This window comes from Leptodactylus fuscus, chromosome 7, assembly GCF_031893055.1.
Source record: "Leptodactylus fuscus isolate aLepFus1 chromosome 7, aLepFus1.hap2, whole genome shotgun sequence".
NCBI lineage: Eukaryota > Metazoa > Chordata > Amphibia > Anura > Leptodactylidae > Leptodactylus > Leptodactylus fuscus.
The window spans coordinates 21,602,374-21,626,279 of record NC_134271.1 but is presented as its reverse complement, the minus strand read 5'-3'; the positions used below and the strand labels follow the sequence as shown (position 1 = coordinate 21,626,279).

The window sequence follows — 23,906 nt, the reverse complement described above, 5'->3', positions numbered from 1 at the left end:
TCAATTCAAAGTTATCATTTTTGGAAATATGGGGCCCCATGTCAAAAACTCTGGCACTTTCCATATAGGCATCACAGGGGCAGAAAGTCAGCTTAGGAAAACTCATGCCTTTTCCACAGCGTTTTATTTCTTTTTTTGTTGCGGCTACGTGGGGCCTTAGCCTTAAAGATTTTCCCTAATAATCTAAATGGTGTGTTGTCTCATTCAGCTGCCAATGGATATAACCATAAATACAGGAACTTTATATACTCTGAAATCTAGCCATGATGTCCTTATTGTGGTTGGGTTATCTTCTCATACATGTAGTGTCCTCCTGATAACCAGCCGTGATGTCCTTATTGTGGTCAGGTTATCTTCTCATACATGTAGTGTCCTCCTGATAACCAGCCGTGATGTCCTTATTGTGGTCAGGTTATCTTCTCATACATGTAGTGTCCTCCTGATAACCAGCCGTGATGTCCTTATTGTGGTCAGGTTATCTTCTCATACATGTAGTGTCCTCCTGATAACCAGCCGTGATGTCCTTATTGTGGTCAGGTTATCTTTTCATACATGTAGTGTCCTCCTGATAACCAGCCATGATGTCCTTATTGTGGTCAGGTTATTCTCTCATACAGTACATGTAGAGTCTTCCTGATAACCTGACCACAATAAGGACATCATGGCTGGTTATCAGGAGGACTCTACATATATGAGAAGATAACCTGACCACAATAAGGACATCATGGCTGGTTATCTTCTCATATATGTAGTGTCCTCCTGATAACCAGCCGTGATGTCCTTATTGTGGTCAGGTTATCTTCTCATATATGTAATGTCCTCCTGATAACCTGACCACAATAAGGACATCATGGCTGGTTATCAGGAGGACACTACATGTATGAGAAGATATCCTGACCACAATAAGGACATCATGGCTGGTTCTCAGGACGGGACACTACATGTACGAGAAGAGAACATGACATGTCTTTGCCCGATAACCTATCCACAATAAGGAAATCATGGCTGGGTTTCTGATCATTCTCAGACCATAGAAAGTTCCTGTATTCATGATCACATATCCATTAGAAACTGAACAAGACAACAGATTTTCTCTAATAATCTCATTCGTGACATTCTTTAAAACACTGCTAAATTTTTAAGTACTTATATTTCCAAAAATGTTTAACTTTTAATTTCTTCTTATTTCTTATGGTAGACTTGAAGGGACCTCAAGGGCCATCGGGTCCAACCCCCTGCGAGTGCAGGTTTTCCTAAATCATCCCAGCTATATGTTTATCCAGATTCCGCTTGAAGATTTCCATTGATGGAGCGCCCACCACCTCCCGTGGCAGCCTATTCCACTCTCTCACTACCCTCACTGTCAGAAAGTTTTTCCTAATGTCTAATCTGTATCTCTTTCCCTTTAGTTTCATCCCATTGCTTCTTGTACTTCCTTGTGCTAATGAGAATAGGGTAGATCCCTCTGCACTGTGACTACCTTTCAGATTTTTGTAGACTGCTATTATATATGGTCTACATATCTAAATATGGTTGTGTTTATGGGAAATCCCTTTAAATTAGCTTTGTAGAAAATCCATAGATAGATCGATAATGGATAGATAACATTGATTAGATAGATAGATAGATAGATAGATAGACAGAATTTATAATAACAAGAGCCTTGCCTCAGATAGCACATAGTAGCATTTTCCATGGAAAGTATAGGCCTTCCCATCAAAAGTGGTGAAATGGGCTCCCCCTTCAATGGAGCAAACTCCTGGGCAGGCATTATCTGTACAGCTCCATCTTCCAGAGACACAGCGGCTAAATAGATAAGATAATGATAAAGATCAACCAGAGCCAAATATTAATGCATACCTAGGGGGGTTTGGTGATGTCACTTATTCGACCAGGATATTTAGACACAGGGCTTGGAGAAGGAAAGCCAAGCTATAACTATGCATGGCAAATCCTAGAGATCATCTGGCAAGGTTACTCCTGCTCTTACCATTCATCACAGTCATTCTGCATGGTTTCTCCAGGTGCATACAGTTTCCCTCGATGCTTGCAGTGACAGTCACTGACCGGCACACAACCCTTATCGGTATAGTCGTCCTGCACAGTGCCTGGAAATAGTGGACAATTCCATTATTGTTCCATTAAATGTCTATTGACTTAATCTTTAACGTTCCTATATGGTAGATTACACCTATATACACATGTGACATACAATGATATGATGCAGTGATATATAGATTGCTATTATAGATTCATGTCAAAACTTATAGGCTAAATAGTAGTAGCAAGGTAAGGCTATTATTGTGTTATTATGTTTGCACATGCGTTATTATACATATATGTTCTGCGTCACCTTCAGGACAGAAGCAGCCGTCCATGTAATGCTCCTCACACAGGCTGTGGATCTCTAGATGGGAACAGGAATTCTTGCAAGGAGAGCCACTTTCTTGATAAATCATATTTGTGGGACATTGTTTAGCTGGAAAAGAGATATCAGTCTATATTATTCATGATATAGTAATAGTATTTCAGGGGGATTCAGTCTAGTTTAGAAAATCCATTTCCATATACACCATTAGTGAACTCTGGAGTGACAGAAAGAGGTCCTCTTCAGGATTCACGTCTGCGAAGAGCGTATGTCTACCTGGAGGACTTACCGTATATACTCGAGTATAAGCCGACCCGAATATAAGCCGAGGCCTCTAATTTTACCACAAAAAACTGGGAAAACTTATTGACTCGAGTATAAGCCTAGGGGGGAAATGCAGCAGCTACTGGAAAATTTCAAAAATTAAAATGGTCGGAGTTTTTGGGTGCAGTAGTTGCTGGGGAAGGGGAGGGGGTGTTTTGGTTGTCTGTCTGCCCCTTCCCTGAACTTGAGGACTGGGTTTTTCCCCCTACTTGGAATTCAGTCTGGCTGAATATAGGGTATCTGCAGTGCTCCTATTAACCCCTTCCTGACAGAACAGGAGCACTGCAGATCCCCTATATTCAGTAGACCGGGCACTTTCAGACACAGGGATACCTAATGTGTTTGTGTGTCACAGTCATTTCCTACTTTTATATGTATTCTAGGGAAAGGAGGGATTTAGAACTTTTATTTTTTTAAAGCTTCTTTTTTTTCACACTATTTTATGGGAGATTCTATACATTGTTATTGCGGCTGGTCATAGGCCCCACCCCCCTCCTAAAAAAAATATTTTTATTTTTTTTGCTGACTCGAGTATAAGTCGAGTGGGGCTTTTTCAGCACAAAAACTGTGCTGAAAAATTCGGCTTATACTCAAAGTCAGGAGAAAGCACAGGATCTCATAAAGTAAGTCGAAATAAAATTCTTACGACAGAAGTTATTTGTTCTCCAGGTTCCTGGGCGTCCTCCAGCATGAGAGCACTGTCTGGAATACTCAGTGATAGTACTACACAGGCAGAAGGAGTCTTGAGACTGATCACAAGAGCACATGTCCAGCATGCAGGCCTGGATGTAGTTTTCCACGTTGAGGAGACTTTCACAGTCTGCGAATGCCTCGTGCTTTAGATGTTGTTCACATGCTGAGCGCTAATGGGGGGGGCAAATAGAACAGTATATTACCAATACATACATACACTTTGTAAAGGGCTGCCAACTTTCTACAATACAAAAGCTTGACTCTAAAATATAAATCTGATGCTTAGACATTAAAACACATATCACAAAGCCATATCCTTGCCCTGTGGGTTTGCATTTGACATCCGGTACCAATAATATATACAGTTAGGCGACAACTTACGTATTGGGAGCAATGGGATGTGTCTGCTTTCTGAGTTTCATCTGTGTCGGTGCACTCATCATTTGGGTCATGAATGTTTTGCAGATTTCCAAATTGTATAGGATCCAGTAAGATATCTAGGAAGAAGAATGATACCCTATAGTATGTGTAATACTTTACATTGACTGTAGATTAACACATTCATTATTCTGTATAATTTAGACAGCAACAAAAACTATGACAATTTCTTCAATGGTATTCCATTAAAGGGTGCAATACAGCACAGCCCTCAGGGTAAATCTACATGGGCAACATTTGCTGCAGATTATTTTAACAGTAAGGCCTGGTTCACTTCTGCGTTCGGTATTCCGCATGGGCCCCCCCACCCCCCGAATAGACTACCAAATGCATTGAAAAGCGTTGAGCTTATGAAAGCACGTGGAGCCCTTAGACCATAATGGGGTCTGTGTGTTTTCCATGCGCTGTCCGCACAAATCATGCGGAGAGGAAAGTAGTTCATGAAGTACTTTTCTTGTAACATGTTCCATGCAGACACCTCACGGAAAACACACGGACCCCCTTATAGTCTATGGGATCTGTGTGCTTTCATAAGCTCACCGCTTGTCAATGCGTTCAGTATTCCATTTGGGGGGGTGCAGATGTCAAACAGGCCTCAAGCAACCGAAATTTTGCAAAGAAAATTTTGCAAAACAAATTTGCACCAAGCTGTACAGATTTGCCTCGAGGTTTTCTTGCGAATATTCTAAAAAGCTAGAAGAATACTCATTGACTATATTGCTTGTGGATTTTAGCTCAGATTTTGATTTATCCATTAAAGTTTATGGGGGATCAACAAATCTGCAAACATTAGGCAACAGAAATTAGCTGTAGTTCGGCTTTCTTTCACCCAGGAGAAGGGCTCAGACCACCCTTACCCTTACTGTGAATCTAAACACATTAAAGTGGCTTGTTGGACCCCTCCCAACAACTAGCATATGCCACGACTGCCCCTACCACCACCTATGCACACTGCAGACTTTAAAATCCAAAACTCACATCCATGCCGGAATTTCCTGGAGCACATGGATGAGATTTAGTAAAATCTCATCCACTTATATGATATGCAAGTAAAAATTAGCAGCAGTTTTGTCCCATACGGACTTTCTGCATAGGTCTAGGTTGGAATAGACAAGGGGGCACTGAACTTTCTTTGGCATCTCTGTTCTACATATTAGGGGGTACTTAGAGATAACCTCTTAAGGGTGTTGCCCCATGATGTACTGAATGCGGCTATAGCTACATCCAGTCCTTTGGCCGCCAGTGCTCTGAATTCTATGTAAATTAAACAGCAATTATTTTCAGCTATATCTTATATCTGGTGGGGTGTTTTTGCTGTTATTGAGAGACCAGTAATGATATCTAGCTGAAATTAATCAGCGTTTCACTTATTGATAAGTGAAGCCTTCAGTGGTCTAAGGGCTGGATACGGCTATAGTCTCATCCAGTACATTGTGTCGCACCACCCTAAGTCGAATATCTACACAATCTCTTCATACTTTATATGGATCTTTCTTTAAATTCTGACCTCTTCACTTGCCACAGTTACAAACATATTGATATGTGCAAGACCACCATATGTGACACCCCATACACATTTAATGCAAGCACTAGCACCATTATCTTCACTCGGGTCTTGACACATAGTAGTAACTGGGCACAACTACTCCATCTATACAACATGTCAGACCAAACCTCGCCTACAGTCGCTCTTCTATGTGCAAGATCATTACTTTCCTGTTCTGCACTTTGCCTATCCTAAGGCCAAATAGATGGGGGTACTAAAATTTACCCAATATTACAGACTACTTACCCCCCGAAAGAAATTCGTCATAAACAGGGACCCCATTGTAATCACCGCACAGACCGCAGGTACGATTATTATACTTTGGATCCAGTTCCACCTAAAAAATGAATCATAAAGAAGACTAAAATAAGACTCGTTTTACATGAAACACAGGACACAGCAAGTCTTAGTTCTCTACAATAGTTATATTTTGCCACTAATAATCTGATTTTACGTGAAACTCACCATGACGGCATCTTCTTTGTTCCACATGAGGGTCAAGCCCGTCTTTGTGTACAACTTAAAGTAAGCGTCATTCTTGTGAATGAGGATTCCGAAGCTGTAGTAAGGTGTCTTAGCTCTACAACAAAAAGAATTATATGTTCTTATTAGGGTTGAGGGATCGGGAAAGATCGGATTCCAATCGGCGATCGAGTAAATTTCACGATCATGATCGGAATTCCAAACTGATCTTTTCCAGCGGGATCGAGATCGGAGGTTATCTCAAGATTGGCTCAACCTTAAAAGTGACTTTTCCCATAGAGAAGCATTGACTAGGGTTGAGGATCGGGATCGGATTCCGATCGGCGATTGAGTAAATTTCACAATCGAGATCGGCTGGAAAATGATCGGAAATTGGATTTTAAAATCAATCTTGAAATCTCAAGATCGGCTCAACCCTAGTTCTTATAGACCTCCTGTCATATCTATTCTATTTATCGACCCTACCAGTTTGGGCAGCCTATCTAATGTGTATGAAAAAGTTCAGACACAGAAATCCAGGGAGAGAAGGGTCTTCCGCCATGTTCTTACCCCATGGTCATACACATTAGAGCCCCATAGATTTCATATGACCCTGTCAAAATTATTGGGTTCTGCTGGGTTCAATTAATTCAATATATTAAGAAAGGGATATAATAATTGAAAGTGTAGATTAAATTCATAAACAATGCAAAATAAAATTATATTAATACATTTTCACGAGAAATCTCAAAAAATATCCTTAGAAATGTTCTTCCATCTTTGAGTTGGCTTTGATTTTCTAGAAGAGTATGATACATCATAGACTGGTCAACGTGGTTGTACCACCTTGGATCTTGGAATAATTTGAGTAACAGGGTTAAACTTCTTAATATTCACTTGTTGACTAATCCAGTACAGTATAGTGCTATAAATATTTATAGCTGTCTACTGAATTGAGTAATCTGATGAGTCCCATGTCAGAGTGCTCACCATATGGTCTAAGACACATATAAGTCTTGGTGTGGTCATGAAGAAACTCCACTTTAATTGCTTTATAAAAATGGACAACACCCAAGGGAACACCTTATACAAATGTCAGTCGAAACGCAAGACTCTCAAGACCACAGCTGTTCTGCCCACAACGCAATGTTGTAAAAATGTAACTTGTTTTTCCATCATTAGGTTCTGCCAAGGGACCCAAAAACCAGAGAGGCAGACCGGTAAAGCAGGGGTCACACACAGAGTCTGGCGGACCCTATTGACTAAAATGGGGTCCATCGGATGTCCTTCATTTTAAATTGAAAAAGACCCCTGTCCAGTCTTCAGTGGACTCTTAGGACCTTGCACCTCCATTGTATCACCACAAGAGTTCCTAGGATGGTGGTCATTGCAATAGTCAATGCTTGATCCCAAGAACTAATATTTAGTCACAAGTCACCCATGATAGCAAAAAACAAATACAGTGAATTCTATTGTTCATACATGTATATAAAGTATGTATAATAGCTTGGACTACAGATCTGCAAATACTTTACAAAAACGTGTTGTCTTATTATCAAAATGGGAAATTCTGCCCCAGAATTCATCACGCTCCAATGACTAAAGGGGAAGTTACAAATAAGAATTAATCTTTATGGAATTTCCACATAGGTTCCTCAGAATGGTAAAAGGGAAGCCGAAGGTAACCGTACTGTAAAAACCATGTAAAACCATAAACCAGTGGGGTTCTGATCCGAAGTCCCCCAGAACAAAGCAACTATAAGACCCGCTACTATAACAATAGAGAAGGGAACTATGATACTATGTGAGCACTAACCATGTCTGAGCCATGACATGAGGCATTAGGGGTTCCCCAAGAATGGAAATATTTTTCAGGGGCTACCTTGGTGATACATTTTGAACCTGCTACCTAAACCAATATATTACCAATATGCCGCCCCAATATATTACCCTATTCATAAAACTCTTCTGACGGGTGAGTAAATCATTCTGTAACTGGTCAAGATCATTGATCTGCCTAAATCCATGCTAAGCATTTATAAGGGTATGTTCTCATTGAGTTTTTTGGAGCGGATTTTGATGCGGAATCCAGCTGCCAAAACGGCTTCAATGGGAGCTGCTTGCTTCTTTTTTCCACTAGCTATTAGCAGAAAAGAGAAGCGAGCTGCCCTATCTTGCCGCGGATTCTGCGGCTGACTCGGTTGCGAATTCCGCAGCACAAGGCTCCCTCCCGATTAGGCCCATTCTTCTGCATTGGAATCCCGTCACGGCTAGCCGCATGGAAGTGTTCACACGCGGAATGCAAATTACATCATGTGGACATACCCTTAGGCTCCACGTTGCAGAAACGCAGCTTTTTTTGCTGCTGGTTTTTAGAGCCAAAGCCAAGAATGGCTACAAAAGGAATGGGAAATATATAGGAATTTCTCATACTTCTCCCTCCTGCTCATTCCACTCCTGGCATTGGCTCCAAAAACCGCAGCAAAATCTGAAACAAAAAAACCTGCGTTTCCGCAATGTGGGGCCTCAGCCTTAAGGAGGCAAAAAGCAGCTTACTCCACCCTTGTTTAAGCTTTCTATTGGTGTAACTTTTACCTTTTATGATTCCTGTCAATATCTCCTGATTGGGAAATACTGCAGTAAATTTACAACACGTACTGTGTTAATTTCAACACAATTATAAGTGATTTAAAGGGAACCTGCCATGTTGTCTGACTGGTTCCCTTTAAAGTACCAGGGTGTCTGATATGCAGGAAGTATGTTATAGACTAGGAGACGGTGAACAGATTGATATATTATGGGGAAAGTTACGCTATAACTTGCATTTGCTAATGAAGTTACTGAATAGGACGACAACGAGACTACGACGTACAGAGCACACTTGGATTTAAATCAATAACATAGAAATAGTATTATTGCATATACAGACGTAGCAGAGGTAACCCGAACTTCTGCCATCGATTACACTGCTATGGCGAGATATGTTATCACAAGAGACAACAAAAAAAACAGTGCAAAGTCATTAGAAAAACATTGCTTTTGTGTTATGTTTTGTGTTCAGATATCACATTACAGAAGTTTAACCTGGTGCAGAAGTTCGGGTTAATTCTGCTACATTTTTAATGGATTAACAAGTGAAGCTAAGCAGAAGTGCTCAGTGTTAAACAGAAGCGGTGAAAGTAAATCCGAGGTTTCGTTTTGGGCTCCACATTCCAAAGAAGAATAGATTATAGATCTGGAGAGGGTTCAAAGGCGGACAACTAGATTATCAAATGGGATAGAAGGTCTCACTTATAATAAGGATTGTTCGGCTTGGATAAAGACTCCTTAGGCGTGGTTCACTTTTGCGTCGGTAATCCGTTCGGGGGAGTCCACATGGGCACCCCCCTGAACGGACTACCGAACTCATTGGTATGTGGTGTACAGTGAAAGCACATGGACCCCATAGACTATAATGAGGGCAGTGGTCAGGAAAGTAGATTGTGAAGTCCGCATTATAGTCTATGGGGTCCGTGTGCTTTCACTGTACACTGCTTACCAATGCGTTCAGTAGTCCATTCGGGGGTCCCCATGCGGACTCCCCCAAACGGATTACCGATGCAGATGTGAATGAGGCCTTACAAGTGATCTAATTTAAGTATATAAATGTAGCTCACAATTTATTTGTTACAAGAAGAGTACAAAGGACTAAGGGACATATAGGAGATTTATAGTAGTCAAACTATGGAATACCCCACCCCAAGAGGTAGTGATGGCTGACACCATGTTGGCATTTTTAAGTGGGCTAGATAAGTATCTAGTAATAAGTAGCAGTAAGAGATAAAATTACAGGGGTTATCCAGTTTCTAATATTGATGGACTATCCTTATGATATGATCTGCAAGGGTCTGACAGCCGAAACCCCGCTGATCCCCTACAGTACCAAAACTCACTGCTACAAATTGTACAGTGAGTGGGCCTTATGGCTCCCAGCATATAAACATTTCCAGGAGCTGCGCTGTCCCTAAACAGCAAATCTGGGGTCTCGGCTGTAGGATTCTCACAACCTAAGGATAGGCCATCAGTATTAGAACTTGGGTAACCTCTATTATCTAACTTCATCTTGTGGGACAATAGGTTAATGCCAAGAAGAAAAATCGCTCTACTTGTCCTGAATTCACACTTCGAGACCAAGGTGGTTGCACGGAGAGCCCCGACTGTGAGGGAGTATAGAAATTGAAAAATAAAAAAAATCCAGCATGCCACCAATTATCTAAAACATAACTTTTAATTCAATGTATAAAAAATATGGATATTACATCACCTTAAAGAAGGTAGGGGCATGATAAAAAGCTGACGCGTTTCGGGACAAGAGTTGATATAAGTCCCTTACTCATAGCATGAGTATGAGTAAGGGACTTACATCAACTCTTGTCTATCAGGGAATGACCATATAAAATAAGTACCATATATACTCGAGTATAAGCCGACCCAAGTATAAGCCATATTTGAAATGAGAATTCCTTAGAAATTAGACATATTATCTACAGTACAGAATTACGGTACATCACTTAAAACCCATTTAGTAACTACTGTATCATTTTGTTCCTGTACATGTAAGACAATATTTGGTATAAGGGTTACCATTGAACCTGAAGGACATCCCGAATAGGTGTTCATACATAAAAATAACGTATGCTTGATGGACTTACATGGCCCCGTTCACTATGACTATGCTGCTCTTCAGTTGAATGATGACATCTTTGATGGCGATGGTGATCTTGTCTATAAGGGGATGATCACTTTCTGTAGACCGGTGGACGTGGACAGAGAATTCCGGGTAGGAATCTCCACAGTCTGAGGCCAAGTTATAGCTACAGCTGCCAGGGAACTGGTAGAAATCCCCATCAAAGGTTTTGAAGTGATAGTTTCCCCATGTGCTGCAGACGTAGTGGCCATGATTACGGATTCGACCTGGCGACAATTGAAGAAGAAGGTTAGAGTTAGTCTAAGAATTGTGTGTGACAAGTAACAAGTCAATTTCCACTTAGTACAATCCTCTTAAGCTTAATGTGAAGAAGTTAAAGCGTCACTAGAAGGTCTCCTATATGGTCCAAACTTCAGATTTAGATCAGATTTAGTATACAGTAGTACAACACTTTTGGTTTTTGCATTCAAGTGTTGTCAGAACATGACTTATATTTCCAAGGTGACCAGTAAGCCTAATGATATTTTGGCACATTCTATTTGGTAGGAGTTGTCTTTGCAGCAAATGCCCCTTCACCGACCCAAACAAGGATCACAATGACTGGTATCATCTCTATTGGGCGTAACGTGAAGCTGCAGCAAAATCTTCAAAAGTACCCTGTGCCATTTGGAATAATTTATGCGGGAGATGGACTTTTGGGGCCCCTTCACCCACTACAATGGGGCCCTAATCTATATGTAGCTGATGGGCACGGCTTTTTGAAGGCATGGCTAGAAAATTCTCCCATAGACTTCATTGAACATATCAAGATTGTTGTGTCTATGTGACTGCTGTAGAGCATATCTCTAAATGCTTTTAACATAAACATAAAGAAAACAGAACTAAGAAAAAAAAATAATTCAGAAAGTGAAAACGAATTAGAAAAACATAAGATCTATTAGGATACTTTACCTATTAGGATACTTTCCCTTTAAAGGCTTCCTTTCTCTACACACTGGTCATTGTCCTGGCTACTTAGGTTGTGTCAGCTCTCCATATTCTTATCTATTGACCAAGTTGTTAAACTGTGTATACTATGATAAGGTAAAACCTCTCATTACCACTACATGACTATACTGGTCCCATGCAACTCTCTTCTACAAGACAGGATTCCCAAATAATGACATATGTAGAATATAACAGATATATCTATAACATAAACTATAAGAAATATTTACCTGGTATCACTTCTATAGCGTAGGAGAGGCCCAATGCCAGCCATAGCACCCATAAGCTGGCAGTATGGTACCCCATTGTGTGCCACAGAGGCGATGCACCTTCAGGAGTGTCAGGAGCATTTGCACCTTGCTCTTATAGGATTATTTGGTGTCTTAATGACATCACAGAAGGAGGGGCAGAGAAATCTGTAATCTTTACAATCAAGGTAAACATTTCCTTTCTCTCCTCACATTAAGCCATTCGGGAGGGATACACTAAAAGATATTCATTTCCTTAACTCTGTCACTGCTGACCAAGCCCTTGACAAACTTGTCACCTGTCACATTATGTATCTAGAGTCAGCTGCATTTTGTCCCTAAGAAGTGGTAACATAATAATAAATAACATATAGGATAGATAGATAGATAGATAGATAGATAGATAGATAGATAGATAGATAGATAGATAGATAGATAGATAGATAGTATTAGATATGAGATAGATAGATAGATAGATAGATAGATAGATAGATAGATAGATAGATAGATAGATAGATAGATAGATAGATAGTATTAGATATGAGATAGATAGATAGATAGATAGATAGATAGATAGATAGATAGATAGATAGATAGATAGTATTAGATATGAGATAGATAGATAGATAGATAGATAGATAGATAGATAGATACTAAGTAGATAGCTATTAAACCTTTCATGTCCTCTTATATTAGCTATTCTATACAGTATACTGCCAGAAAGCTGACAGTGTGGTCATGTACCCAATTGCAGAGATATCAGTGCTGTTAGTTTTGGCACCAATATCCCTGCATTGTCAGAGTGGCCAGCCTTACAGCTCAGCATCAGCACCAGGTATTGAGAACTGCCCCCCAGATGGTAATCATTCATAGCATTGTACTGTTGTATGGTGTTCCTCAAGCCCAGCGATGAATTTGAGCTGTAAAGCCAAATGTAGCAGTGATCCAGGCGCAACATGGTGGCTCAGTGGTTAGCACTGCAGCCTTGTAGCGCTGGAGTCCTGGGTTTGAATCCCACCAGGAACAACATCTGCAAGGAGTTTGTATGTTCTCCCTGGGTTTGCATGGATATCCTCCGCCCATTCTACAAAGAAATACTGATAGGAAAACAAAATGTACATTGTGATCCCTATATGGGGCTCATAATCTACATTTAAGAAAAAAAATGTAGCAGTGATCCCCACCTACTGATTGGCTAATGACAGCAGACATGATCTGGATATCCTTCCACTGCTTTGACACTACAGAATATATATATATATAATATGTATACACTACCATTTCTGATTTTGCCTGACTTGACCCCATACATATATAAACATTTATACATACACATCTCTCTCTCGATCTCTCTACATATATTTATAGAGAGAGAGAGAATTGAAAATTGTAGTCGACAGTGCTTTTCAATACATATGAGACAATACGATGCCAAAGTATACCAGTCATACCTATTCCAAAAGGAAATTTCTACTGACATGTGTTGAGTTATTAACATCTAGGAGTGTGTCATCATACAGTTTATGGTAAAAGAAGTTGCAACTTACAATACAGTCGTACTATAAGCAAAGAGAGAGCTCGGTCTCTAATCCAGCAATTTATCAGTAGTTTCCAAAGAAGTAATTGAAATATGGTGAGAACTGTGTAGCTCTAATCCCACGTACTAGACTATAGTGGAATTACAAAGGGTGTGGTACCACATCTATTATGTAAATGCAGAGGAACTGAAATTAGATATAGACATAGACCCACATTTAATAATGCAGACCATACACTGACAGTCCCCCTCTTGACTTGCCAGAATGATACATGTATACTGAATGGGATGGGGAAGGAGCTGCTGCTAGGCACCTCTGGAGGTCCTCATAGACATTAGATGGTAAGCCAATAATCGTCTACTGTGTATGACCATCTTAACAGTTAGACAGTGTAAACATAGATGGGCAGTCTGAAGATGTGCCACATTTATCTCAGTGACTTGAGTTGTATGATAAATCTGGCATATACAACACCTGTCTAAAGGTTAAAGGGGTTGTCCCATCACAAGGATCCTATCTATACTGCTAGTTTATGTGGATTTAATATTTTTCCTAAATGCATTGCTTTATCAAAACTGCTTTGTTTGGCCGCTATCTTAATTTATTCACTTCATTGTTTACACTCCGTTTCTATGGCCATTGGGATTATCTGCTCATTTGTCAAGTGATGTAGCTGCCTGCTCTCAGGGGGGGGAGGGGCTGGGAGCAGCTCTGAGCTGTTTGTGTCTGATAAGTAGCTGAGCTTCTCAGATAGGGGAGGCGAGAGCTCGGGGATTTCTGAGCTCTTATCAGTCGGTTTAATTGAATTTGTCTGATAAGGGCTGAGATAGGGAGTTCCTTACCTCTGTATGTAATGCAAACTGACTCAAATTCAGCTCTGCTACATCAGCTTCACACTGTGGTAATTCATTTACAACCAATCCCGTGCAAGTGAAACCCCGCTCACCTATGTGCCGAGAAAAGCAGGAAGTGAATAGAGCACAACAGCCTGCAGGTTAGTGAACAAGCATCATGGGAATACCCCTTTAATACTAGACATGAGCAAACTGGTTTAGAATGAACCAGATTCATCCCAAATTTTCCAAAAGTTTCAGGTTCAACTTGAACCTGAATCTTTAGGGGTTTGTCACCCTGGTACCAGGAACTCTTATACTCTAGAGTCTCTTCAGACCCCATATTATAATTAGTGGAGACCCAGGAGAGGTGTGGAAACATAATAAAAAATTATACTCCTCTTCCTTCACTTCTCCTTGGCATCCTCATGGAATCCACCACTCCCTCAGGGTCCACTTCCAACCTGAACGCATCATGATGTTGGCACATCCCAAGTGACTGGTAAAAGCCTCAGCAATGGCCTTATGGTATGAGAAAAGGACCTCAAGGGAGTTCCGGACACTGGGAGGATGCTCAGGGAAGGTGAGTATAACTTATTTTACTCTGTAGTTTTGACAATCTTATTTGACCTGAGACAAATCTTTGGGCTGAATTGGATATGACACAAAACTTCAGAGGTTTGGCCATCTTTAGTTAATACCAACTATTGTTTGGCCGAGTTGGTGCCAGAATTTGGGGCACAATGTTGTATTTTAATCCATGCAATTTACCACTATGCCACAGCACTTCTCATCTAAGCCACTTAATATTGGAAAAATAGCCTAAAACTAAATACAAGGATTTTTGGCACATTTTACCTGACATTCTAGGCACATGAGATTCCTTTACTACAGTATACAGTATTCTATGATATGGCTTGTCTCACCCTTAGTTAATAATTACAAATTAACCCGTCCCCATCACATTCATTGAAGTGACATATTAATGGGTCTAAAGTGTAACTCCCATTTCATTGACTTTTTTAATTTTTCTGCTATTGTGTCAGAGACTATGTGGTGAAGATTTTTGTAATATACTTTATTAATCTATCAAACTTCCTAATAGAAAGCAGGCTGTAAAGTTCTCATTAGCAATGATCTAACTATGCAATGTCGGAGACTCTGTCCATACACGTGTACTCAATGCAGTATATAGAGCTGAAGCATCTACCAAAGGAGGGATAGTCCCTTGAAATGACTACCTTCAGCTTTATACCACCTATAAAGTGGTTCTGGTATCGCAAGAAAGATGAGGTTCCCAACCATGAACTAGCTATAATGTAATCTGACATACTGTATATAAATAGCTATAAACACAGGAATGAGGTGTTATATGCAACATGAAGGAACTGCATTTGAAGGGACCATCCTCTTTGGTAAATGCTTCAGTTCTGTATATTCACTATGTACGGACTTTCCTTAGCAACAACTCAGTTAGAGGGCTGGTAAGGAGGATGTTACAATATGTTTTGTAACAAAATGGAATTTAGATAGGGTAATGGGATATATTACAAAAATGCTCAGCACCTCCAAAGGGTTGTATGTAGCTTTTATTAGTCGAAAATCAAATCCAATAACTAATGTGTCTATCTCTACCGCCAAATATGTACACTGTCATTAATAACCAAAAGTCCAAGGGATCATGAGGAAGCTGAACTTACTTTATTTTGGGCATTCTGCCTATCTCCCTGTATGTGTTCGATACACTACCTCCCCAGACATGTCCTAAAGTAAGGTGAGGATGGAATATTCTCCTTCCTTATTAGGACTTATTAGTATATATCATACTGAACAAATGATATGTTGTAACTGTTGTGTTCAGTGTCACAGAAGAGTTCAATTGTGTCGGTACAGCTGAGGAGACAGAGGTAGGCCAGGTTTATATCTTTGCACAGGTCGTCTTCGTTCAGGTTCAAGAGGGGGGGGGGCAGTGGAGCCACCTAAGATGCTGCATTCCCCATTGACTGCTACATCTTAAGGGTTAAGCAGGCAAGATCAGTCACCATCATGTACTTGGAGATTTACTACTTTCTTGCATTCCCTGACATTCATGTGCGTGAAAATGTGAGAAGGGGGTTAATATTGATGAGCCTTCCAAATCCAGATACCACTATTTATCAGTTAACTAAGGGGCCACTGAATACTGTGTATGAGGTGTTGCTTTTGTTGCAGCTCCATCTGTTGACTGATCAACATGACATCACGGTCACCGTTCACTCGAGCGCTGCATCCTCTTCAAGCAGCTGATCAGTAGGTGTACTATGAGTTGAACCTGCACCCATTTGATATTAATGTTCTATCCCGAGGAGTGCAATACAATGAAAAGTGGACGTGCACATGTTCTGGCTCATTGAACCACAGGTAGACATTGCCACAATGTAAATGCATCACCCTTGAGGCCACTGAGAGTAGGTATCTTTATTATAGAATGACTACACTAGACCTGTGGCTAAATAAATTATGCATTGTATCTCACAAGTGTACAAAGCCGGGGGAGGCCTTAGCAAATATCACAACAAAGCAGCTGGTTCCTTGTTCCTACTAAACATTGGTTCCTACTAAATTATTACATAATCTGCCTTTTAGTAGGAAGCCTCCTTAGACAATTGTTCAGATTCTTCCTTCTACAATCGTAATTTGCTATTTAATCTCCATCTCTACTTACATAGTTAGTATAATTGAAAAAAGATTAGTGTCTATCACCTTCAACCAAGGCATGGGAAATGGCATAACTTAGGCTCTGTGCAACCTTATTCATGGGCAACCTCCCTCCACCTTACTGGCAATGGAAGTTCTCCATACAGGAAATTTACTTACTATTCTACTATCCACATAATCTTCACTTCTCCCATTGACTTTAGTTCTAGGGACATATCTGACCACTTAGCCCTTGTCCTTACAGTCCCGTTTCGGCCTCCTGTTGACTCTTAAGGCACCTGCCCCCTTACTGGCCAACTTTGCCTTCGGTTTCTTAGGCAGTCACTTGTAGGCAGTTACGCAGTGTACTGGGCAAATAAGTCTGGTCATCCTGATCCCTTACGTAAATGGGATTCCTATAAGGCCACTATATGGAGTGCCATTATGACTGGGGTGGTAGAACAGAGCCGTATACACAATGATATGGAAGACCAGTTTAAGGCTGATGGGAGAGATGAACAGGTCTGTTCCAAAATGAAATTGGACAAAAGTCCAAAGGGGAGGGCCCTTACTTTAGTTAAGGACCACACTAGAAAATTAATGTTATCTACAGAGGCAACTGTATTTGAGTTTGGGGCTTAAAATGGTAAGTAGACTATGTGGCCCTCACTTTTCCCTCTATTGTCCCTCAAGAGGACACCTCGTGCACATCTCCTAAAGATTAATTGTGTCTTCAGTGACTTTTATGACTCTAAATGTTTGGTCTCTACACAGGTAATAGTAGACTTCCTAGATAGACAATTCCCCCTAGCGCCTGAGCTCGATGTCCTGCTCATTGAAGATGAAATTGAACTGGTAATACAATCTTTGCCATTTGGACGGTTTGGTGAATGATGGCAAATGACACACATTTGTAATGCGCTTTTCTAACATGGACGCAAAACACAGGGACTGTTGTGAAAAAGGGGAGTTAGTGGCTCATCCCCAACGCCCACAAGGATCAGTTGTTTTTAGAGGAAGCCAATTTAACCATCAGTATATTTTTAAAATATGGTAGGAAACCCCCGCAAACACGGGGAGAACATCGAAATTCTATTCAGATGTTGTCCATGGTCAGATGTGAACCTAGGACTCCAGTGCTACGAGGGTCACTACAAGGGTATTAATCTCTACTCTTTTTAACTCAGTTTCCTAAGCTAGAGAACCTCCTTGGGACCCCTGGTCTTGCTAAATCCCTTACCCAGTCCTGCAACCTATTTCGTTCTCCTGGTCCCCATCTATAGGATAGAGACGAAGATCGGAGTGAAGTTGAATTATCCTTTTTTGATACTAGACGAGTGATAGACACTTCCTAATTCGATCCCCTTTCCTCCATCGCATTTACTATACCACGGTTCAGTTACGTAGGATGGGGGTCTTCACTTCTATTAATTGTTTTTCGTTGCAAAGCTGAGATGGACTCCTATCTGTCTGGATTGCTTTTGGTCATGTCCTAAAGTTCCTCCATTTTGGTCAGCTATAATAAAAAAAATATCTGATAACTGGTGTAACGGAACGTTATCATGACAATCTGTTGTACCCTTTTCTGTTATGACTTGTAAACCTACTTACACAACCTTCCCTCGAGCGCCGGCTCCATTGTGTTAATAATTATGTCTCCATATATCAACCAATATGTGTAAGTAGGAAATGACCTCACAAATTTGTTATAATAACTAGAGATGAGCGAGTAGTGTCCGATCGAGTAGGTGTTCGATCGAATACTACGGTATTCGAAATATTCGTACTCGATCGAACACTACTAGCTGTTCGAAGTTTAAGGTTCGATGCAGAACCAGCGTTGATTGGCAGAATGCTATACATTCTGCCAATCAACGCTGGTTCTTCTCTTACCTTTAGAAGTCTTCTCCGTGCAGTGTCCCCGCGGCGTCTTCCGGCTGGAATTCACTCTGCCTAGGCATCCGGCCTAGGCAGAGCCGACTGCGCATGCCCGGGCATGCCCTCGCATGCGCAGTCGGCTCTGCTCAGGCGTCGGGCCGGGCAGAGCCGACTGCGCATGCGCAGTCGGCTCTGCCTAGGCCCCGATGCCTACGCAGAGTGAATTCCAGGCAAAAGACGCCGCGGGGGCGCTGTGCCGGGAGAAGACTTCAAGGAGAATCCAGCCCGACCGTCACTCGGGGACTTGGTAAGTATAATTTTATCGAATTTTGCATACCCCTGAAACGAGCATTTCCCCCCATAGACTATAATGGGGTTTGAAATCCAGTCGAACAATGTGCGGCTGTTCGAATTGGATTTCGAACCTCGGACATTTTAGTGTTCGCTCATCTCTAATAATAACCCTTTGTTTCCCCCTTTTTGCATTGACCTATACCTCTGTATCGTGTATACTTTATGCTGAGCACTCCGATATTTTCTTTATATATCGCCGTCACCGCAGTGATTCCTATTAGAAGAGAATAGCGGCTGAATAAAATGATATATTGTATCCCTCAAATTTACAAAGTAAGCAGATACCTTAGTAAATATTCACGAGAAAGCCACTAAATGGTTCCTGCTAAACTGATAGACAATCAGCCATATTGAAGTAAGCCTCCCTAGGCAATCGTTTCAAGTCTTCCTCGGAATCCTTCTTCTTCTATCGCATGTTATTCAAGGCCATCTCTTGTTGCTATGTTTATTGCAAATGTACAGGAACCAGCAGTCTTCCATTGGGAGATGGAATATTTTTATCGTCCGTCTGTATATTCTGGTGTCACCCATTCATAAAGTAAATACATGAAGCATGGATATTTCTATTGACATAAGATTATACAATGTTAAACCATCTTATTTATGAGATCTCATCTTTTGTGTTGGAATGTAAACTTTCCTTTAGGTCCAATTTCTGTAGATTTTTCTTTTTTTCCTCCCTTTGCTTTGTAGTTTACATGTAGGCAAAACCCGATTATCGAGTTTTCCTCATTGTTTCGACATTTTTTAAAGCTTGATATAAATGTAATTTATTGGTCCTGGAACAACATCTTAAATAAATACAACAAAAGTTACTGTACAAGAGTGCAAGCCATCCCAGCTGCTGTTTGCTCAGGGTTTATAGTGCTAAATGTACATAGCCTCCATATTGTTTGAACTCTTCACATAAGTCAATGGATTATATTAAAGGAGAAACATGAGGACCAAATGAAAATGTTAAGAGATTACCTTTTTATCTAATGGGTTATCAGATCCACTACAAGTATTGTACATGACGTTGCCGTAATATTAGGTAATATTGCTCATGGATTCAAGGTATGCTTTTTGATGGAGAATAATCATAAAGGGAATTGTCAAAGTCCACTTATCTCCTTTGCTAAGAGGAAAGGCATGGCAGACACCAACACTCCATGGTAAGCTGCCATGTGTGATATATGACGTAACGTTTAGTGGTCCCGTTCTTATTTAGGCTGGTAACCTGTCCACGCTTCTTGGCAGTTCCTATTAACCTCACTGCATATTGGCCAAGCGTGGTAGCAATGAAACCTGTAGCAATGGCTTATCTTCCCTGAGGCCCGGTTCATATCTGCATTCAGTAGTCCGCTTGGGGACCCCCCAAATGGAAACCTATACGCATTAAAAAGCAGTTAGCTAAAAAAAACACATGGCCCCATAGACAATAATAGGGTCCATGTGGTTTCCGCACGAATTTTACTACAAGCAGCACTTTTCTCTCCGCATGATTCGTGCTATGTCATGAAGCGGACTCCCTGAATGGAATACCAAACGCAGATGTGAAACGCACCTAAGAATAAAAGGATTGAAATCTAACTGCCCAATCCCTCTCTGACCCAAAATCTGCCACTGTGAGAGAGTTGGAGATCCGCATACACATTATACAAAAATGACCGGTTTGACCAACTCTCATATGTGCACAGCTTCACTTTAGTGGGAGTCATGGCACAAATGTTTTAGGTCCCCTTCACACGGCGTAAGTTCGGCTCATTCCGGCTCATCACGCGCTTGTAAACACTTCCCATTCACTTCAATGGAAGCGCTCGTAAAGCCGGCTTTACGTGCACTCCCATTGAAGTGAATGGGAAGTGTTTAGAAGCGCTCGCGTGTACGGCTCGGAATGAGCCGAGCGCTTACGCCGTGTGAAGGGGCCCTTAGAGTGTTTCTGTGGCTCCCATAATAGTGACCACCTCTCAATTTACTCTCTGCCTAGACTTGACACACAACCACCATCCCCAAGCTGGATGTGGGTTGTAGGACCCCTATTCTGGAGATATGTTAGGTAGGAATGTGGTGTAGCACGTGGTTAGATATATTTTTTCGGGAGTGAGGAAGTAGGGTCCCAACCCATCAGTATTGTAGTTATAGAGACTACAGATTCCAAATGAGGTTATAGATCACTTGTTTTATTTATCACCGATCTGGTGTTCAAGTCACAGACAAGTTTATCTAGATATCCAAACAACGTATACAGTGGAGACTCGTTGTGAACTTTTTCGGCCTAAATACGTCCTTCTTCAGACTTTCAGACTCCAATAGGTCGGAGGACTGTTTTTCTGTCTTCCTCCTATTGGATTCCGAGAGCCTGAAGAAGGCCCTAGTTAGGCCGAAAATGTTGTTCGGATATCTCTATAAATCCGCCTGTTTTGGAGATAGGTTCCGATTCTAGATTTAGGCGTCCAGGAAATCTCTGTTGACTTTCATTGGAAAGCGCTGTTAGAAAAACCACAATGTGTTGCCGCCATGTTTTTTTTCCCAAAGCACTTTTATGCTGTGGCTCGCTACGTGGGGTCTTAGGCTCAAGTAGATATTTTGGGTTCCTTTAAACCTTTCATGTCCTCAGGCACAATCAGTTTTATATACCGCTAGAAAGCCGACAGTGCTCCGAATTCAGCTATCGGTGCCGTTACTGATCGCTCTTCACTGTCGAAAGGGCAACCCTGACAGTCTAGCTGGGAACGCCCCTCCTGGCACTTACTGTCAGCCATGAAGATTACGACGCCGTTACAGATTATGACACATACATAGCATCCAAAATAAAGGATTTATTATTCAAAAGAAGACATTGCTTAACTTCTTTAGAATGTCAAATTCCAGATGGTTTGCAGAGTTTTATTTCCTTAAAGTTGTGTTGTAACTTTAATGCAAATTATTGTGTTGGCTTAGACCTTCTCTGGAGCTCCTAGTAGAAGGAGACGTCATTTCTTCATCTGATTTCACCGGCTCACATTCAGTATTGATGCAGTCACATTTCTCCACTGCAATGTACTCATGTTCTATCTCACTTCCGTCAGAGCACTGAAGCATTACGCGTTTCTGGCTGGTCTGTATCTCTTGGCAGCAAGCACATTTATGCGACATGGCTTTGGCCGCTGAAGAGTAGCTGAAAGCATAATAAATTATTAGGAATATTAGTTTATTTCATAAAACTTAAATATGATTTATAAAGGATCATAATAGTCAACGGTGTAACCTAATGTTCTTGTGCCACTAAGTAAAATCTGTAGCTGTGCCTTGTACCTACTAGGAGAAATTTATAAGGTGTGAATCTAGCCAGGTTGCGAATGCCCTGCTGTGTAAGGGCTCGTTCACACGGGGCAAGATAGGGCGGATTATGGCGCTGAATCCACGTTATAATCCGCCCCCTCACAATGGAGGTCTATGTAGACCGCTAGCGCACTTTTTTCCATGAGCGGTGTCTTGCCGCTCACGCAAAAAAGAATCGACATGCCCTTTCTTCAGGCAGATTCCGCGGCTGAATCAGCCACGGTGTCGGCCTCGCTACAGCACCCTCCGGACTAGGGCCATTCATTTGGGCCTAATACGGAGCAGAGAGCCGCGACGGAATATGACACGCGGAATCCCCGTGTGAACTAAGCCTAAGATTTACTATGACTTATGCCAGAAAACTGGTGTTGGTTATATCAGAAATCTATGGCATTCAAGGAGTTCAGGCACACGCAACCACCCAACATGTGCCAGAGTTATTAAGATTATTAAGTTTTTCTGGTTTTGGCTATTATTCTCAGACTATGCCCTTAGGTTTCTTTGAAAACTATTCATTAATCTATAGGGAGCTGTTATCCAAATGGTGGTGCTAGGAGCAAGTTCCTGTATTTCACCAGTGAGGCCTTATTTGCATATTCCTTACCCAGAATTCTTAGCAGGGAATTCCTGGTCTTATTAGTCTCCCTAATGAGACACATTACCTCTTCTGACCAGTGTGAAGCATATAGAAAATAAACTATACCAAAAATCTATATATAACTATGTTATATAACAGAACCTAACAATAATACAAATTCTCCATCATCATTTTTTAATTTTCGGTAAACTAAACAGATGAATAAACTGTGATCTTACATGGAAAATGTTCCACATGAGCCTTCGCAACGCGACATATTCACCAAGTCTGTTGTGTTACAATCGTTATGTGATAGATAAGCGAAGTATTCTTGCAGCTTGCAGGAAGACATCTTTTTCACACCTGGAAAGTTAGGCAATAGTTTCAGATTTTCACATGAAAGAATGTTAAATTCCCTTTTAATAATTCTACTTAGATTAGTAAAAAGCAATAGGGTTCAAAGGAAGGTGGAGCTTTATCTTACGTTCAAATGTATGCTCCACCTATGTGACTTATTCCTGTCGAGTCTCCCACCATTTCCAACTATATATATATATATATATATATATATATATATATATATATATATATATATATATTTGTATTTTTAATAAAAAAAGGAAGGTGGTTGCTTTCGGTCGGCCAGGTATTAAGGGGACTGTTCATGTCCTTAGAGATGTGTGATATTATATACCACTAGGAAGTCAAGAGTGCATTGAACTCAGATTTCCTGGTATGTGCTCCAGTGCTGGATATATCATTGCCATTCATTTCAGCACCGATATCCCTACACTGTCAGAAAAGTGGACGTCACAGCACCAATACCCCTACACTGTCAGAAAGGTGGGCCTTACAGCATCAATACCCCTACACTGTCAGAAAGGTTGGCTTTACAGCATCAATACCCCTACACTGTCAGAAAGGTGGGCCTTACAGCACCGATATCCCTACAATGGCAGAAAGGTAGGCCTTACAACACTCATATCCCTACACT

The 23,906-nt window shown here is 41.0% G+C and overlaps 1 protein-coding gene across 1 annotated transcript in view; it reads right to left on the bottom strand.

Annotated features, from left to right (window-relative positions):
- The window catches only part of LOC142213095 (mucin-2-like), a 71,409-nt gene extending 59,580 nt beyond the window's left edge, over positions 1 to 11,829 (bottom strand). Inside the window, exons 1-9 of the mRNA XM_075281259.1 lie at positions 11,736 to 11,829; positions 10,523 to 10,784; positions 5,835 to 5,949; positions 5,616 to 5,706; positions 3,767 to 3,882; positions 3,339 to 3,555; positions 2,354 to 2,479; positions 1,991 to 2,108; positions 1,668 to 1,806 (exon numbers count right to left, since the gene is read on the bottom strand). Coding sequence (XP_075137360.1) covers positions 1,668 to 1,806; positions 1,991 to 2,108; positions 2,354 to 2,479; positions 3,339 to 3,555; positions 3,767 to 3,882; positions 5,616 to 5,706; positions 5,835 to 5,949; positions 10,523 to 10,784; positions 11,736 to 11,811 — 1,260 coding nt within the window. The 5' untranslated portion in view covers positions 11,812 to 11,829. The remainder of the gene's footprint in view (positions 1 to 1,667; positions 1,807 to 1,990; positions 2,109 to 2,353; positions 2,480 to 3,338; positions 3,556 to 3,766; positions 3,883 to 5,615; positions 5,707 to 5,834; positions 5,950 to 10,522; positions 10,785 to 11,735) is intronic.
- Positions 11,830 to 23,906: the final 12,077 nt, after the last annotated feature.